Raw genomic sequence first — 19768 nt, forward strand, 5'->3', positions numbered from 1 at the left:
TTATCCACTCAAACTATAATTCAAATAAACTATGCCGGTCTTGCCCGCACTGACCTTATATATATAATTTTCATATTTTTAACGATTGACATCGGGTTTTTTCAGTAGCGTTCACAACGTGTTTTTCGCTGCGCCGCTGGCGCCTGCCATGCTAGCTTAACGATTAACGGACTGGGATAAATTTAACGGAAGTTAACGAATCCGTTAACATTTTTTAAAGTTAACTTAAAAGTTAATCCGTTAATCGAAATGTTAACTTCGTTAATTAACGATTAACGGATTAACGAGTTAATGCCCAGCTATGGCTACTCTGCGGTGGCGCCACCATAATGAAATTCAACTAATTATATGTTAAAATGATGTTCGTAAGACGTACAGTATGTACGTATAATGTTATGACTGTACCTATAGCGGGAAACGAAATATTGGGCTTTTATTGTGGCGCCGCCAGGGAGCATACTCTGCAGCGGCGCCACTCAGTTCTCATGGATAGAAATGACATCATCTACTTTTTTCTCATGGGAATTGATGTACCAATGCTGTTTATTATGTACGTATTGAAAAAATCACTATAACTTAGTAAATGTATGTACTTTCAGTAATTCCGCATTCCGCCTGAACGGTATGAGCTAGTATGTAAGGAGGTGTATCTACGGGTAAGCGAGAGGGAGATATGTTCCTTCCCGCTCGCTCCCGCGCTTTGCGCGTTTCGTTCTAGGTTTCAATAATTATTATTAAATTTATGCCCCACTTTGCTTTTCACTTCGATTGCGAGGAATTATTATTATATATTTTTCTCGGCAATTTACACCACGAAATTGTCGTAAAGCGAAAGAACATAATAGGTACATAAGATAACCAATTCCCGCCAACTTTTTTTTCAACATGTGATCAGGGTTTCAGACGCTTGGTTTTTGCCAAGTCAAACATTTTTTAAACGATAAGTAATCGAATCCTATTTTATTTTATTTACTTAATTTAATGACAGAAAATACGGAATTCTAATAAATTATAGCAAAACTAAAATAACCTATCAAAGTTTTGTCACCTACACAATTTTATTGCTCAATAAAATTTTGCAATATGTTTTAACTGTTTGTCTCTTGAAACCGATTACCTTAGTCTTAGGCCGGCACGGCAACAGACAGTCTTAAAATTCATAATTCGATAAAGTCATAATCAGTACAAAAATCAGATCGAGTGCACGGAGTTACATATAATTTCGCGACTGTCCACACACACTCTTGTTTTTTAAGATTATGAATTTTAAGACTGTCTGTTGCCGGCCTTAGAAGAAAATTGTACCTACTTTATGCTCTAGAATGTAAAATGCGATTTTATGTCGTCTTCGCACTACATAAAGGTGCACTTTTCGAGCATGAGAAGTGAAAACGAATTTTTTTTGTTATACTTATACAGAAATGCCTGCCAACGATACTATATTTATATACTATGATTACTAAAATAATACTCTCTTTAAAAAAAAATACATTATGTAAACACTGTCAAACAATTTAAATCTGTCAGTAAATAAGAACAAAGAAAACTATTTGCATCCTTTTCTATAGCAATAGAAAAGGATGCACAATTTTATTGAGCAATAAAATTGTGTAGGTGACAAAACTTTGATAGGTTATTTTATTTTTGCTATAATTTATTAGAATTCCGTATTTTCTGTCATTAAATTAAGTAAATAAAATAAAATAGGATTCGATTACTTCCCGTTTAAAAAATGTTTGACTTGGCAAAAAACCAAGCGTCTGAAACTCTGATCACATGTTGAAAAAAAAGTTGAAGGGAATTGGTTATCTTATGTACCTATTATGTTCTTTCTCTTCACGACAATTTCGTGGTGTAAATTGCCGAGAATAATATAATTAATTCCTCGCAATCGAAGTGAAAAGCAAAGTGTACAACAGGGGCATAAATTTAATAATAATTATTAAAACCTTGAACGAAACGCGCCGAGCGCGGGAGCGAGCGGGAAGGAACATATCTCCCTCTCGCTTACCCGTAGGTATACCTCCTTACATACTAGCTCATACCGTTCAGGCGGAATGCGGAATTACTGAAAGTACATACATTTACTAAGTTATAGTGATTTTTCAATACGTACATAATAAACAGCATTGGTACATCAATTCCCATGAGAAAAAAGTAGATGATGTCATTTCTATCTATGAAAACTGAGTGGCGCCGCTGCAGAGTATGCTCCCTGGCGGCGCCACAATAAAAGCCCATTATTTCGTTTCCCGCTATAGGTACAGTCATAACATTATACGTACATACTGTACGTCTTACGAACATCATTTTAACATATAATTAGTTGAATTTCATTATGGTGGCGCCGCCGCAGAGTAGTAGCACACAGCAACGGAGAGTACAACAGAGGCTTCAATGGCCAAAATGAATGAATGAATGAATGAAAAATAAGTAAAAAAAATACTTAAATTATATGCTTCTTTGAACATTGCATTTAATCGATATGTAGTATTTTCGTGTTTTTTTTCGTTCAAAAAGTGTTTGTCATCAAAAACAATGGATTTAATATGAATAATCTGATATAGATCAAGATACACTACTGGTTGCAACACCGCCGTTGCGTTGAAGGTTTTGCCTTATGACTTGTTCCTCTGTATTTTTCTCTCAAATGTGATGAAAAAAATTGTGTGTAACTCAGGAGGTAAGGATATTAAATACTCGTGTGTATAATTCACTCCAGCCTGCGGCTCGGCTGTCGTGAATATAACACGACACTCGCATGGAATGTCCCCCTTATGAGACATATTCAAATAATTAATGAATCTACGGTTGTACTCACGTTATTATATCGCTATTGCTGCGACATAACGTGAGTACAACCGTAGATTCATTCATTAATTACAATTAGTTTCGTTCATTCCATTCATGCCAGTTATGGTGAAACAACCTTTAATTTACTGTAATATGATGTAATGAAGCCTGGGCTAGCCATAAACAGCATTAACACTGCATTCATTTAAGCATATCATTATCATTAGTATTTTTATATGAGGTCATACTTACTTAATAGTTATTAACCCTGTAAATATAACAAACTAGCTTTTGCTCGCGGCTTCGCTCGCGTTAGAAAGATACAAAAAGTAGCCTATGTCACTCTCCATACCTTCAACTATCTCCACCTAAAAAATCACGTCAATTCGTCGCTCCGTTTAGCCGTGAAAGACTGACAAACAAACAGACACACACTTTCCGATTTATAATATTAGTATGGATTAGTTGAGGATGAGTTTTGAATGATTGCTGGTTATTTTCACTAGCATCAATTAAATAAATAGATCCTATATAATTTATCCAATCATTAACAAAGAACTTTAATAGATTCAAGGACCACTAAGTGCATTTGCCTTTACTGGTTCAACAGTATTTTAATACTACAACACACTACCCACACAAGACACACAACTACTACAAGACACTGACCTTATATTTATATAAGGTCAGTGTCTTGAAGACCGTCTACCCGGAAAGACGGTCTACTGAACCCTTTAGTACCGTTTCGTAACCTTGCCCGCACTGACCTTAGTCTTTAAAATTATTATGTCACTAACAAAATAAGAGCATCTTCAAAATTGAAAACTTTTTATTTTAGTGTTTAGATTATTATTTAATTTCAGGCTGTTCCAGTATTAGAGTCTGAACCAATACAGCATGTTCCTGAAATGCAGGCAGCTGTTGATAACATGAACCAAGCTGCAGCAGAAGTAAAAGCTGAAGCAGATGCAGTAAGTATAATTATAATTTATGTTATGGGCCAAGTAAATTATGATATTAATTTTGTGTTATATTGCCATACAAAAACTTTAAAAAAATATATTTAAAATATTTTTTTTAAAGTATTATCATGCAAGCGACACCTCCAGATTTTTTTATCAAAGTAAGCCTCTTTAATAAGCTACCAAATGAATATAAATACTTAATTTTATCTGTGGTAGAACAAGGTGTTTTTTTCAATTGAATACACCACAATACATTTTACTCCTATACACCGTACACGCTTGTTAAAACGAATCGCTGACAAACTCCAGAGAAACGTGAATGTTCGTCATAAACACTGGCCATTAATAAAAATTAAAAACCGGCCAAGAGCGTGTCGGGCCACGCTCAGTGTAGGGTTCCGTAGTTTTCCGTATTTTTCTCAAAAACTACTGAACCTATCAAGTTCAAAACAATTTTCCTAGAAAGTCTTTATAATGTTCTACTTTTGTGATTTTTTTCATATTTTTTAAACTTATGGTTCAAAAGTTAGAGGGGGGGGGGGGGACGCACTTTTTTTCCTTTAGGAGCGATTATTTCCGAAAATATTAATATTATCAAAAAACAATCTTAGTAAACCCTTATTCATTTTTAAATACCTATCCAACAATATATCACACGTTGGGGTTAGAATGAAAAAAAATATCAGCCCCCACTTTACATGTAGGGGGGGGGTACCCTAATAAAACATTTTTTCTATTTTTTATTTTTGCACTTTGTTGGCGTGATTAATATACATATTGGTACCAAATTTCAGCTTTCTAGTGCTACCGGTTACTGAGATTATCCGCGGACGGACGGACGGACGGACGGACAGACAGACATGCCCATACAACCATTTCAGTCGCAAAATCTTCAAATCAGTAACTAACTGTCAAATGTGACATAACGCGTGGTAACGTCGTGCAAACAATGCGACCGTATTGATACAATAACAAAATGTAGTCGTCGTGTGCACTCGTTACGGTAACAAAATGTGTACGAATTTGTGGCTGTCAATGTCACTGTCAGAATGACTTTTAACGACACTTTATTAGTCGACGTTTGCACACATAACGGTAACAACATGTGGACGAATTTGTGGCTGTCATTGTCACTGTCAGAACGGTTTCTGACAGTGACATTGACAGAATTTGTACACACATGTGTAGGTCTGATTACCGAACTGCTCCTAAACCACTGTATCCGCAAATGACAATCTAAAATACGAAGGTTTCTCAAACTGTCTTGTGAAGTTGTGGACTGGTTGCTTTGAATCATTTAAATATGAGCGAATTAAATAATAATAAACGACGACGACCATTTAAGCACTCTTCGACATTTTATAGAAATGTAGGAAAGTTAAGAAAAGTGCAGAATGATAATACAAATAGATAAGCACTTTATAGTTACTTAATGTATTAAATATATAATTTTTAATTCTTATTGATGAAAATGAAGTGTAGTGTTACTTTACACAATAAAAGTAGGAATCAAATGAAATAGAGTATTTACTGTGATATTAATAGAATTTCTGTTGCGCAATGATAGTTTTTTTCAGTACAGATGCTGCTTTTTTTAACGCAGTAGTGCGAGCAAATCAAGCAATGATTCATTTCTTGTCTGGTCGAAACTCTTAGCTTAGATTTAGGTACTGAAAATCGTCGTACGATACACGTGCGAAAAGGACATTCACAACTCGTGTCGATTTAAAACACTCCCTTCGTTCGTGTATTAATTTATCGCTACTCGTATCGATTTTCCTCTTTTCCGCACTCGTATCTACAAGTATTTTGTTTGGGTTACAAAAAAAAACACATTATTTACTCTACTACGTTTTATTTATGTCTCTTTAACATTACAAATTTGTAGACACTTCTCTATACAAAAATCTTGACAAAAGAAGTACAGATCGCTGAAATTAATGTTGATAGTAATATTAATGACGACTACTTCAACAAGTGTCAATTGTGAAATGCCGCAAAATACTAGTTGCTCTATAGAAGACCATAATAATATGATCCCCGATCCGTTACAACCCAGCAGCTCGGTACGCACGTTACAATTTTTTTTAATCTTCTTTAGTGAGGGCAACTGAGTACGACGGCATATTTAATTGTTTATAAAGTTTGAGGATACCTGGGTGGCTAGCCGAATGGCACAATCGCTCACGAAACGCTCACGAAATGAAGCGCTAGTAGATATCTATCTCTATCGCGCTTGCGTATTGGCGCGACAGAGCCAGCGACGTATCGCTTTCGTTTGGCGTCGGAGAAATGCCATTCGGCTACGGGGCCTGGAAAAAATGAATACAAGAAGCCATTTTGAAAATCCAATAAATATTCACTGCTTTCGGTCACGCGTGTACGCTGCGACCATTTTGCGACCGTTTGTCGACCGTTTGGTGACCGTTTGGCGACTGTTTTTTACATGGAATATTACCGTCTTAATCCATATTTTAACAACTTTATTGGTTTTCTAGGCATCAATTTTATTATTTCAGTATAGTATATGCACCGGAGCACTAAAACTTCACCAATCAATATACATAACACGCAAACACCGAGTAGGTATTCAATAATATTATTAAACTCAGTAATTCGCCTTTCGAGATTACACTGAGTTTACATGTAGTAGCACGAAGATAGTGCTGCCATCGTACACCATTTTAGAGCAACTATTAAAAAAATATCAATTTTTATTTATACCCTGTGGCGGGTACTTCATAATCTCATACACGTTTTGTGTCGCCGCCATCGTATACGTTTTTTCCGTGCTAAGTGTTTTAATTCGATTATTTGGCTATAATTCGCGTGTGTCATCATGGGAAAACGTAGATTTAGTGGTGATGAAGAATATTATGCACGGAAAATAAGAAAGTTGGAGCACAAAATGGAAAAAATTCGGCGGGAACGCCGAGAGGAGTCGTCGGATTCGGAGTGGAGTTCGGAGTCATCGGATGCTGTCCAGTACGACGAGGAATTGGTAAACGAGCTGGCGGACCATCATGTTTCCGAGCAGGAGGTTCCGCGAACCGAAGGTACTACTTTGTTCTTTATGTTACTCGTGATTTTGTAGGTACGTGCATTAACGCATGTAAGATTGACCTTGAGGTCGCGTGCGCTCGCGCCCCCTAGCGGCCGGCCGGGAAACCTGTGGAATCATGTCGTAGATTAGATACCTACCTACTTATTGTTCACTGCGTGCGTATTTTTTGTACAATGCTGTTACGTATGATGGATTGATGGTTCATGCAACGTATTTTTTGGTTCTACTTGTAAACATTAGTGGCTAAAAGTTGGGTCTGTAAGGCTACATACTAACCTAAAATATACTCCAGATCGATCTGTAAGGTTGTTTCGTTGTATATAGGTTTGCCACATCGATACACAGCCGCTAGTCCGTGAGACAGCTACTGATGATATCACATGTTTACCCTAAGGTATCCAGATTACAAAATCGACTTACATAGTACCAAGTCAGTCATGAATGAGTTTGAAAGGCTGTTTTTAGACTTGCGTATGTGAGTTATTTTACTTAGACATTGTGTGTCGGCTTTTTTCAGGACCCCAAGAGGAAAACCAACCATCTCCAGTCATTGACCCTCAGCTGGAAATTACGCCAGAATTAGATCCCAGTATTTTGAATATTCTAGGGGACGAACCCGCTAAGGAAGAGGTGTTTAGCAAGGCTGTTCACAAGGATATTGCCAGCCGGTGGTCCGATATACTGATAAATGGTTTAAAGGACGATGTCAAAAAGGAAATTATTTCATGTCACGATATCCCTGAGAATCTGACATTGCTGCAGAGTCCTATATTGAACCCTGAAATTAAAGCAGCGGTCAACGAAAATGCGCTAAAGAGAGATGTTATCTTATCAGAAAAACAGAGAAGTATGGCTTGCGTCTTGACATGTATAGCCGACTTAATGTCATCGAATTTAGAAAATTCTTCTGACACCGCAGAAAACAAAGGAAGTTTAAAGTTACTCAGCGACGCGGGCCGCTTGTTATGCCATATACATTATGAAGAGAGTTTAGCTAGAAGGAACTTTTTACAAGCTTGTCTTAGCAAAGACGTCAAAGAAAATATAAAGGACCTGAAACGAGACAGATTCCTCTTTGGTACGGATCTTTCAGAGAAACTGAAATCTATGAAGGCGATAACGAAGACGGGCGCGGAGATGAGACCTGCCTCAACGAAACCGACGCCTCAACCTAGAAGCAGACCGGCTGAGGCTGGACCTTCGAGGGCTTTAAACTGGCGGGGCCCGCCACCGCCGGCGCCTCGGCGCACGTACGCGCGGACGAGCTCGACGGCTGGTGGGCGCAGGCAGCCGGCAGCGACGGCGACGCCGCGCAGCGCGCGCCGCGAGCCGCGGCCGCGCAGCAGCAGGCCGGCCACCAGTCGCCGCTAAGCAGCGAGTCACAGGTGGGTCAATTGCGATTTTGCTACCATAATTGGCAACGCATAACTAATGATCCGGTGGTTTTATCTTGGGTCAGGGGTTTGCGCTTGCCGGTCGACACTGACATCGTGCAATCACAAATACCAGTGAATAAACCACAATCCGCTCAGCATAAGTTAGAAATGAGTAATGAAATTACTAAACTCATAAATATAGGTGCTATTTGCGAGTGTGAACCGCGTGAGGGCCAATTCTTATCAAACATTTTTCTAATTAAGAAAAGTAATGGCCAAAATAGATTTATCCTTAATTTAAAGCAATTAAACAAGTTTATTCCTACTCCACACTTAAAAATTGAAGATTACAGGACTTTGACGCGTCTGTTATCTAAAGATGCTTATATGTGTAAGCTGGATCTTCAGAATGCTTATTTTTCAATAAGTATTCATGAAGACTACAGAAAATACTTGCGATTTCAATGGTTAGGACGTTTATATGAATTTCAAGTACTCTGTTTTGGCTTAAATTTAGCGCCATATGTATTCACAAAACTTATGCGACCGGTTGTGGAATATTTGCGGAAACAGGGGTTATTTTCTGTTATTTACTTAGACGACATATGTCTTTTCGGTTCCAGTCCTTACGAATGCAACCAAAATTTCAAACAAACCAAAGACTTATTAGAATCGCTGGGCTTTGTAATAAACTTAGAAAAGAGTAACGGTATACCTAATCGAACCATTACTTTCCTAGGTTTTGTATTTGACTCTAAGGCCCTAACAATTAGTATACCGAAAGATAAAAAAATTAAAATAAAGAATGAGTTAATTCGGTTCTCAAACATGAAAAGATGCAAAGTTCGGGATTTTGCTCATTTAGTTGGTTTGCTAGTATCTGTATGCCCAGCCGTTCAATACGGGTGGGTTTATACAAAAATGTTCGAACGACAAAAATACCTTTGCCTAAAAGATAATGATGATTATAATCAATTCATGTCAATACCGAATTATCTCAGTAGCGATTTTAATTGGTGGTTACGTAATATTGATAAGTGTAACAATCCAATACGGTCAGGTGATTATCGGCTAGAGATTTTTTCAGACGCATCTCGTACGGGCTGGGGTATTAGTTGCTTGGATCAGACAGCGAGTGGCCAGTGGTCAAAAGAAGAGTTAAATGAGCATATTAATTTTTTGGAACTGACAGCTGCATTTTTTGGTTTAAAAATATTTGCCAGTAAATTCACGGATTGCGAGATCCTTTTGCGTATTGATAATACTACGGCCATTGCATACATAAACCGATTCGGCGGCATTCAATTTCCGCATCTAAATGCACTAAGCCGTAGGATTTGGCAGTGGTGCGAGGAAAGACGCATATATATATTTGCATCTTACATAAGGTGACGAACCCAATCATGGACAGTTTAAGAAAAAAAATTCGCCTGTTTTTGATATTTCACTGATAAATGTAAAAATTCTACCGCCAAGCGTGTTAAATCTTGAATGTCCTATCCTTCTTCTACATTTCAAGCGTATTGCAGAATAGATACTCCTATTGGTTTCTTCATAGTAAACAAATTAAAACTAGGTGTTTTTTCTCCAATTATGGACGGCAGTTCTCCAGTAATGGATCCCCCATTATGGACAGTGAAATAAGTTTAAAATTTTACTTTTAAAGCCAACTGATACGCAATGAGTCAATTTTATGCACCATAAATACAATTAGTTTAGGTTATTTTAACATAGGATTGTTTCTTGTAAATTTGGGTTTTGTAAATTGTTCCTTGTCCATCATAGGAGGTAGGCAGGTTTTCGGGTCCAGTAATGGACACTTGCAAAATAACGTCATTTCTTTATACCTTTGGAGCAACAAACTAGTATGTTTTATACCTTATCTCATGCTTAATACAGTAAGTAAAACGCATTCAAGATTACGCCGTGCGTTATTTTTTTATTATTTTATACATGAACTCATGTCTCTTAGCAACTTTACTAAGAATTCGCCTTGATATTTTTTTCAGTAAACTGGTGAATTTTATCTTGTCTCCAAATCATTCAGAAATAACCGAATTAATTGAAACTTCAAAATTAAACAGCTCTACAACTCTAGTTTATGGTACATAGCCGTCAGTTTTTAGAAACTTATTTTAGATACTTATTTTTAAGCATTTGTGTTTTTTTGTCCATAATGGCATCACCGTCCATTATGGGGTATTTTACCTTAAGTACCACTGAGAATTTGATTGCTGATGCCGAATCTCGCAGAGCTCATGCAGATGTTGAGTGGGAGCTCGCTGATGAGGCCTATAACCTGATTTGTGAGACATTTAGACGACCAGAAATTGATTTATTCGCAAGTCGTCTAAATAAAAAATGTGTGAAATTTGTATCATGGCATAGAGACCCAGAAGCATTCAAAGTTGATGCTTTTACATTACCTTGGAATAATTTCTTCTTCTATGCTTTTCCTCCATTTTCTATGATACTCAAAGTACTTCAGAAAATCGTAAATAATAAAGCGGAGGGTATTGTGGTTGTACCTTTATGGCCCACACAACCTTGGTTTCCACTTTTCAAGAAACTACAAATTTCAAATAGCTTGGTATTTCCTCCAGAAGCTAATTTATTGCATTCGCCTTACAGGGCTGAACACAAGCTTCAGCGGAACCTTACCCTGGTGGCCGCTGTCTTATCCGGACGGCGTTCCTGAAGCAGGGCGCTCCGCTGGAAGCCGTGGACGTGATGCTGGCCTCGCTTACGGACAATAATATTAGTCAGTATGAACCATGTATTAAAAAATGGTTTTATTATTGCCAAGAAATTAACATCAATATTTATGATGCATCAGTTAGGGATGTAATGGGGTTTTTAGTGAACCTTTATAATCAAGATAATAAATACGGTTCCATTAATTCAGCAAAATCAGCAATAAGTCTTATAGTAGGTTCTCAAATTATGAACGATTTAAAGATAAAACGATTCATGAAGGGGGTGTATAAATTGAGAACTCCCCTTCCGAGGTACAATTCTACTTGGAATCCAGCTGTAGATTTAGATTTTCTAAGTGATCAATATCCGAACGAAAGCTTGCCGTTTGATTTGTTATCTAAAAAGTTAGCTACATTACTAGCTTTGACCACTGCGCACCGTGTGCAGACTCTCTCTTTGATTCGAGTGTCTAATATACAAAAATATGAGTGTGAGAAATTTGTGATTAAGATCTCAGATAAGATTAAAACTTCTTCGATTGGCAGATCACAACCTTTGTTGATTCTTCCTTATTTTGACGAAAGGCCATCTATTTGTCCGGCTAGAACATTAGAACAATATCTAAAAGCTACTGCTGATATAAGGCAAGATAATTGTGAATTCTTATTCGTAAGCTTAAAAAAGCCATATAAAAATGTATGTTCACAATCAGTGAGTCGCTGGATTAAGGCCACACTGCAGGAGAGCGGGATCGACACTTCAGTATTCAGCTCTCACAGCACTAGACATGCCTCTACGTCTGCAGCCAATAAGCTTGGCGTCAGCATAGATATTATAAAAAGAACCGCGGGATGGACAGGTAACTCGGCATCCTTCGCCAAATTTTATAACAGGGAAGTATTACCTGATACATCAGAGTCTTTTGCCCGGTCTCTTTGCAGTATGACCTCCAAATAATTTTGTATTAGGTTTTAACTCGTAACTTGTTGATTATTGATAACCTAAGATAATTGTAAGGTAAACGGTTTGTTAAAACTGAAATATAGTAATATGTGATTTTCAAACATTGTTTATTTCAGTTCAGCCTGCTTACCTAAATATTTCGTGATGCTCTAAACATCTACATGTAAACTCAGTGTAATCTCGAAAGGCGAATTACTGAGTTTAATAGAAAATCAAACGAACTTACCTGTAAGTGACTGTTGCGGCGTCTACCACAGAAGAGGAAGCGGGGACCGGGGACCTCCAAACCTGTTAGTCCGAATGCCTCGCCCCGCGCCTCTCTACTCACCTAGCGAGCCACTTAGCTTTGAGATACGCTCATGTGCGCTTCACTTTTATTTTATTATATAAATTTCCATACATTTTAACTTTAAGTACCTATTGTGGAACTTTGATTAGAAGCTTTACTAAGATCACGGATTTTTATTTAATACACAAGACTCCAAGCTTGTACATGGTGACCCCGACGTGATCTAAATTGATTAAACACGCTAAGAAAGCTTCTGCCCGAGTCACGGAATTTTACTTTGAAGAAGGCAACAGCATCAACGTGGAAATATTTGGATGAGCCAGTGTCTACGCAGTATTTTTCCACGACGCCCTTTGGACTACAGTTATCTACGACGCCAGTGGGACTGCATAGAGACAACGGACATTTACGACGCCATTTTGTGGAAGTTGCAGACCCCCTTACTTCAAGCCCGCCGGTCAAATTACGCCGCAGCCAAGGTTTAGCAAGGGAAGTGCACCATTCCTTCATTTTCCTATTTTTCCGTCGTATTTTCCCCCCATCTTGATTAATTAGCTTTGCCATTCTTCACTCTTTACTGTGCTTAAAGTTAATTGTATGTTTTTTTTGCACAAGTGACGCAATCATTTTTAGCCACGTACTCTCTTTAATTGCTAGTCGCTGCTTTAGAGCCTTTTGAGCTAAATTAAGCATTTAAAACTATTTAAGAAGCATAAAAACGCTTATTTGAGTGACCTTCTTATTAGTTATTTTCATAAATCTTAATTAAAAATTACGCTATACCTACTTAGGTATCATAAATTATACCTAAAGCATTTCTTCATTTCATGCGCTTATTATAATTTTAAGTTACCTACTACGAATAGTGTACAGCGGTTTAACTTATTACGCGCAGTTAAATCTAAACGCAAAAAATACAAGTGTTTGTGCAATCGTGTTACAGATAAGGCCCGGCCGCATCTGCCCGGCAACAACAACTACTCCGCACAGCTGCGCCGCGCTTTCCGCTGACTCCTGCATTCCGCACAGCCAGCACTGTTGCCGCCCGAGCCAACCACTGTGACTGCGAACTTAGGCCAAATTTACGTATTTATACAATTTTATTTATTTTTGATTTTCTCATTCGCTGTTTTAATTGAAATCAGATCTCAACAATTAAAATGTCTACTCTGATCCCTACTAGAACGTCAATTAAAGGACGTATCACCAAATTTAAAAATTACATCACTGAATTAAATTCTCAGGAAAATATTTCCTCAAAGGATGTAGACGAACTTTCTTTGAAGTTGGATCGTTTTCGCGCTATGTTCACACAGTTTGACCAGGTCCAAACCCAAATAGAGATTTCGACTACATCAGACATGCAGGCCGAAATTGACATAAGAGAAGAGATGGAAAATGATTTTATTTCTCTTATTGCCACGGCCCAGAAGATCATTGATAGGACAGCTGAAAGATCTGATTTCGCCAGCGTAAAGTCTGAGGTTCAAAGTAACTGTGGACACGATAACACATGTAATGGTTTAAATTTTCGTTTGCCTGTGATTAAAATCGCTAGTTTCGATGGTTCGTATTTTAAGTGGCTCGAGTTCAGAGACACATTCGATTCTCTCATTCACAGTTCCGACAACGTCAAGCCGATTCACAAGTTTCACTACCTAAACTCTTATTTAGAAGGTGAAGCGGCTCAAGTAATAAGTAATTTAGAAGTGTCGGACGGTAATTACGCTGAGGCCTGGCGTCTCTTATGCGAGAGATATGACAACAAAAAACAGCTGATTAGCAACCATTTGAACTCCCTGTTTAATTTGCAAGCGATAGGTCGTGAATCGGCCAAGTCCCTGCGTTATTTAGTGGATCATGTGTCTAAAAACCTAAGAGCTTTAAATACGTTGGGCCAGCCTACTGATAAATGGGACACGCTTCTCATTCATATGGTCGCAAGTAAACTTGACAGCAACACCAGTTTAAAATGGGAGGAATTTAAAAATAATTCGTTTCAAAATGACGACTTGCCGTCATTGGCCGATTTTAATCGTTTTTTAAAGGGATGTGCTGACGTTTTGGAATCGGTTCAGCGTAATAAATTTGATAAGTCTATTACGAATAATAATAATAAACGCGAACCTGCTGCCTCGCCTAATAATAAACGTGAGAAGTCTAGCACCAAATGTTTTGCGGTTTCAGCCACCCCCTCCACTTCGGCCGCGGCCTCTCCTCCTGCCTGTGTGTTCTGCGGCGGCGAGCACCGTATTTACGATTGCTCGTCATTCCTGTCCCTGTCCATTGAAGACCGGATCTCCGGAGCGTCAAGGTTACGCCTTTGTCTTAATTGTCTTCGGAAGGGGCACACTTCTTATCGCTGCAGAGTAGCTGCTTGTCAAACATGTAAGAAGCGCCACAATACATTGCTGCATAGGGAAACTCCTCAGGTTGCAGATTCGCCCGTAGACGCGCCTCTGCCGCAGTCGGCACCCGCGCCCGCGCCCGCTCCCGGGTTGTCGTCTAATATGACCGTATCGCATTCGGACCAGGTACTTTTACCTACCGCGTACGTAGACATATATAGCCCGGCTACTGATAGTTACGTAACGGCGCGCGCGTTTTTAGATTGTGGAAGTATGACTTCTATTGTCACAAAAGATTATAAGCAAAAATTGCAACTGGCACCGCTGCCCAGTGATAAAAATCTTTTCGGATTATCTGACGTTCCTATAGCCAATAGTCCCGAGCGTTGTTTCGTTCAAATTCGATCTAAACATGATCAAAATATAAAATTCGACATCGCATGTTTAGCTTTGGACAAAATTAACAGCAGTTTGCCGCTAAAGCCTATTGATATCACCAACATCAAGTGGCCGCGTAATAAAAAACTCGCCGATCCTCAGTTTAATCGACCGGGTCCCGTAGATATTTTAATTGGCGGTGATGTTTTTGGACCTTGGTAGGGGGCGAGCAAATTGATTTAGGGCACGATTCGCTTGTTTTGCGCAAATCAAAACTAGGTTGGTTAGTGGTTAGTAAATATAACCCATTTTTAATGTTTAACGATAGGTCTTTAAATTCCCTTTGCAGTGCAATCATTTGTACACGACCAATGAAGACCTTGACGACTCGCTCACCAAATTCTGGAAGCTGGAGCAAGTGCCCCAACCTAGCCAACCGTTTACAGATTTAGAGGCAGAATGTGAGCAACATTTTGTCACTCACACATATCGCGATGATAACGGAAGGTTTCACGTGCGTTTGCCATTAATTACGGAACCCGACTGTTTAGGCGATTCCTATCGCTTCGCTAAAAAACGGTTCTATGCATTAGAAAAGCGATTTAAACGCAATCCTGAATTAAAATCGGCTTACGAGCAATTTATTAATGAATATGCCGAATTAGGTCACCTCTCTGTGTCCGACTCTGACATTCCTGACCCCTCTTTTTTTGTGCCGCATCATGCTGTGCAAAGGCCCTCCAGCGAATCTACGAAGCTTCGTGTTGTTTACAATGGAAGTGCCCCCACCACATCTGGCTATTCAATAAATAATCTACAGATGGTTGGGCCAACAATTCAAGACTCGCTATTTAATATTCTCTTGAGGTTTCGTACCTACAAATATGTTTTGACTGGTGATATCGCCAAGATGTATCGCCAGGTCATGGTTCAGGAGTGCGACCGCGATTTACAATTAATTCTTTGGCGCTCCAATGAGAATGAACCTTTAAAAACTTTACGACTCAATACAGTCACTTACGGGTACTCGAGTGCTAGTTTTTTGAGCACACGCTGTTTATGGCAATTGGGTGAGGAATGCGCAGATGAAAAAATTAAAACTATCATTCAAAATGATTTTCTAGTCGATGATTTATTAACAGGCTCAGACACAGAGGAGGAATTGCGTTACATCAAAGACTCAGTTGAGCGTGCGCTGGCCGCTGGCTGTTTTCCCTTGCGTAAATATCGCTCAAACTTATCGTCAATTTTAAATGACTCACAAGGCTCGAACGATAATAAAGGTAGCTTGATTATTAGCTCGTCGTCACATACGTTGGGCGTAGGCTGGGATTCTGAGGCAGACATCATTCATTTTCCTACTCAATATTCTGCCAAGGTCGGCCACCCCACAAAACGGTCAATTTTATCGGACTCGTGTAAAATATTCGATCCGTTAGGCCTCTTATGTTTAATGACGATTATACCTAAAATTTTAATTCAAAAACTGTGGCTTGAAAAAATTGACTGGGATGCTCCCGTGCCTAGCCATATAAACGAGTCTTGGCAATTCTTTGTTAACGGTTTAGCGTCTTTAACTTCGATCCAAGTACCTCGCCACGTCCTTTGCGACTCGCCTAATCACATCGAAATGCACGTATTTTGTGATGCGAGTTCAGTAGCATACGCGGCATGTATTTATTTAAGGTCGACTAATGATAAGGGCGACTGTGTAGTCAGGTTGCTGTGCGCAAAGGCTAAGGTCTCACCGGTCCAGGCCACAACTACGCCGCGTTTGGAATTGTGTGCTTGCCTACTAGGCGCACAGCTCGCGTCAGCTGTTTCCAAGACGTTGCGCTGCCAGATCGCACAGAAATTTTATTGGACTGACTCGTCAATTGTAATTGCATGGCTCAAAATGAACCAAACAAAATTAAAAACGTTTGTCGCCAATCGCGTGGCTCACATTTTGGAACTCACTGAGGGCAGTGAGTTTCGTCACGTTCCGACCGCTTTAAACCCGGCTGACTACCCATCTAGAGGAGTCGAAGCTGGTCGCTTACCTGATTTGCAAATGTGGTGGAACGGGCCAAGTTTTTTGTATGAGCCACAGAATAACTGGCCTCAGTTCTCTCTCAACTCGGAACTCGATTTACCCGAACTAAAGGTTAACGTCGCGATAACGAGCGATTCTGAACCCCATAATTTAATTGATTTCGATCGGTATTCTAAATTAAAAACCTTACAACGTTCGGTAGCATATTTACTTAGGTTTGCGCACAATTCCCGTCCTTCTTCCAACAAAACTGCGGGTGTGCTACAACCTGAGGAGCTCGATGTTTCTTTCAAAAAATTGGTCGCTTTGTCACAGCAGTCTAGCTTTCCTCAAGAATTAAAATTGTTGCGTGACAAGCAACCTCTAGGCCCTAAAAACCCTATTTTATCGTTGAACCCATTTTACGACGAAGACGACAAACTCATCAGAGTTGGCGGACGTCTGTCTTCCTCTTTCTATGCATTTGACAAACGCCATCCAATGCTTTTACATGCCAAACACAGACTGACTAAATTGCTGTTTCAGCAGGAGCACGTCCGTCTCTTGCATGCTCCACCTCAGCTACTTCTTGTCGCCATTCGCGAGTCTGTGTGGGCCGTGTCGGGCCGCGCGCTCGCGCGCACCGTGTCGCAGCAATGCGTCACCTGTCGCCGCGCAGCCGGCAATACCTTTGCTCCTTTGATGGGCTCTCTGCCTTCTCAGCGCGTAACGCCTGACTTTCCCTTTATTAGCGTCGGCGTTGACTTCGCTGGACCCTTTATGATTGCAGATAGGCATGGCAGAGGTTGCAAAATTACGAAATGTTATTTAGCGATATTTGTTTGTTTTAGGTACAAATGTCTGCACTTAGAGGCAGTTAGTTCGCTGTCTACGGACTCATTTATTCTCTCGCTAAGGCGTTTTATCTCTCGTAGAGGACGACCACGCGAAATCTTTTGCGATAATGGACGTAACTTTGTAGGAGCGGCCAGAGAAATTAGCGATTATCTCTCATCAAACTCAGATACAGTTTGCAATTTTGCAGCGAATGAGGGAATCGAATTTAAATTTCAACCGGCATACTCAGCTCACTTTGGTGGCTTGTGGGAATCAGGAGTCAAATCTGCCAAATTTCACCTCAAGCGCATATTAGGGAACGCTCATTTAACTTACGAAGAGCTGGCAACTCTCTTTAATCAAGTGGAGTCTATCCTAAACAGTCGTCCTTTATGCCCTTTATCGTCCTCTCCAAACGACTTCCAACCTTTGACCCCTGGTCACTTCCTCATCGGCCGCGCGCTCACTTCGCTGCCGTCGCCGACCCTCGCGGATCTAAACCCAAACCGTTTAGACAGGTTTCAGAGGCTCGAGGCATTGAGACAGCACTTCTGGCGCCGCTGGCAAATGGAGTACATCTGCGAGCTCCAGCAACGGGCCAAGTGGCGTGTTCCAGGACGACCTCTTCAATTGGGTGATCTGGTCCTTCTCAAGGAAGAGAATACCCCTCCAATGCACTGGCGGCTTGGACGAATAGCCAAGCTGTTTCCTGGCGCAGACGGGATTGCGCGAGTAGCTGAAATTGCTACTGCCACGGGTACCTACAAACGAGGTGTAAGATACCTCTGCCCTCTTTTGGACGAGGACCATCAATCCTTGAAGGCTGACGCCTCCAAGGGCCCCCAGGATGTTGCGGCGTCTACCACAGAAGAGGAAGCGGGGACCGGGGACCTCCAAACCTGTTAGTCCGAATGCCTCGCCCCGCGCCTCTCTACTCACCTAGCGAGCCACTTAGCTTTGAGATACGCTCATGTGCGCTTCACTTTTATTTTATTATATAAATTTCCATACATTTTAACTTTAAGTACCTATTGTGGAACTTTGATTAGAAGCTTTACTAAGATCACGGATTTTTATTTAATACACAAGACTCCAAGCTTGTACAAGCTTGTTCGATGATTATTAAACGAGGTAATTCGCCTGAGAGATTACACACCCACCCGGACCCTACACAGAACGTGTTCTGTAGTTGCCCCGTGTCCTCACGAAATATAATCATATATGAGCTGACGATGGGCTCCGGGTACCAAAAGTGTATGAGATTATGAAGTACCCGCCACAGGGTATAAATAAAAATTGATATTTTTTTAATAGTTGCTCTAAAATGGTGTACGATGGCAGCACTATCTTCGTGCTACTACATGTAAACTCAGTGTAATCTCTCAGGCGAATTACCTCGTTTAATAATCATCGAACGTCACTTACAGGTAAGTTCGTTTGATTTTCTATTACTGGTTAAACTGAGGTAAATTGATGGCGCGTTGATAAATTTAGACTTATTTTATGAAATCACTCGAGCAATTTAATTGGCCATGGTAATTAGCCCACATTATATTACAAATGCAAACAATATTTATCTTTAACAAATTCTTACGTCATTACATTTTAATGTCAAATGATTTTATTTATTTTTTACTTTGACGTCTCTGACAGTCGCCATTTGAAAAGAATGTAATGAACGAATGATTTTGGGAAAGTAGTCGCCAAACGGTAACAATGTGTGCACGCGTAGTGCAAACTTCTGTCACTTCTGTGACCATTTGTGCCTGTTACCAATCGTCCCCATTTGGGTCGCCGCGACTAAACGTCGACCGTACTGCGACTAAGCATTGAGACCCGAAGACCTGTGTGTACACAAAATAGGAGGATTTGCGTAGGAACGGCGACCGATTATGGTTATATGGGTGGCGAAACTATAAGGGTTCCTAGTTGACTACGGAACCCTAAAAAATACATATATGAATGTTTTTTTATAAATCAAAGTCACTAGCGAAAAAAAATTCTTATACAATTTGTATGAAAAAAAAAATTGTTTTACATGGTG

General features: G+C 39.7%; 2 protein-coding genes across 2 annotated transcripts in view; both read left to right on the forward strand.

The window, feature by feature from the left end:
* The window catches only part of LOC125240730, a 39387-nt gene that overhangs the window by 13999 nt on the left and 5620 nt on the right, over nucleotides 1–19768 (forward strand). Inside the window, exon 3 of the mRNA XM_048148767.1 lies at nucleotides 3657–3764. Within this exon, the coding sequence (XP_048004724.1) occupies nucleotides 3657–3764 (108 nt within the window). The remainder of the gene's footprint in view (nucleotides 1–3656; nucleotides 3765–19768) is intronic.
* LOC125240729 lies at nucleotides 6292–10956 on the forward strand. The gene is made up of 3 exons (XM_048148766.1): nucleotides 6292–6814; nucleotides 7340–8207; nucleotides 10830–10956. Exons 1-2 carry the CDS (start codon nucleotides 6598–6600, stop codon nucleotides 8191–8193), a joined length of 1071 nt encoding a protein of 356 aa, XP_048004723.1. The 5' UTR covers nucleotides 6292–6597; the 3' UTR covers nucleotides 8194–8207; nucleotides 10830–10956.

Source organism: Leguminivora glycinivorella, chromosome Z, assembly GCF_023078275.1.
Source record: "Leguminivora glycinivorella isolate SPB_JAAS2020 chromosome Z, LegGlyc_1.1, whole genome shotgun sequence".
NCBI classification, from domain to species: domain Eukaryota; kingdom Metazoa; phylum Arthropoda; class Insecta; order Lepidoptera; family Tortricidae; genus Leguminivora; species Leguminivora glycinivorella.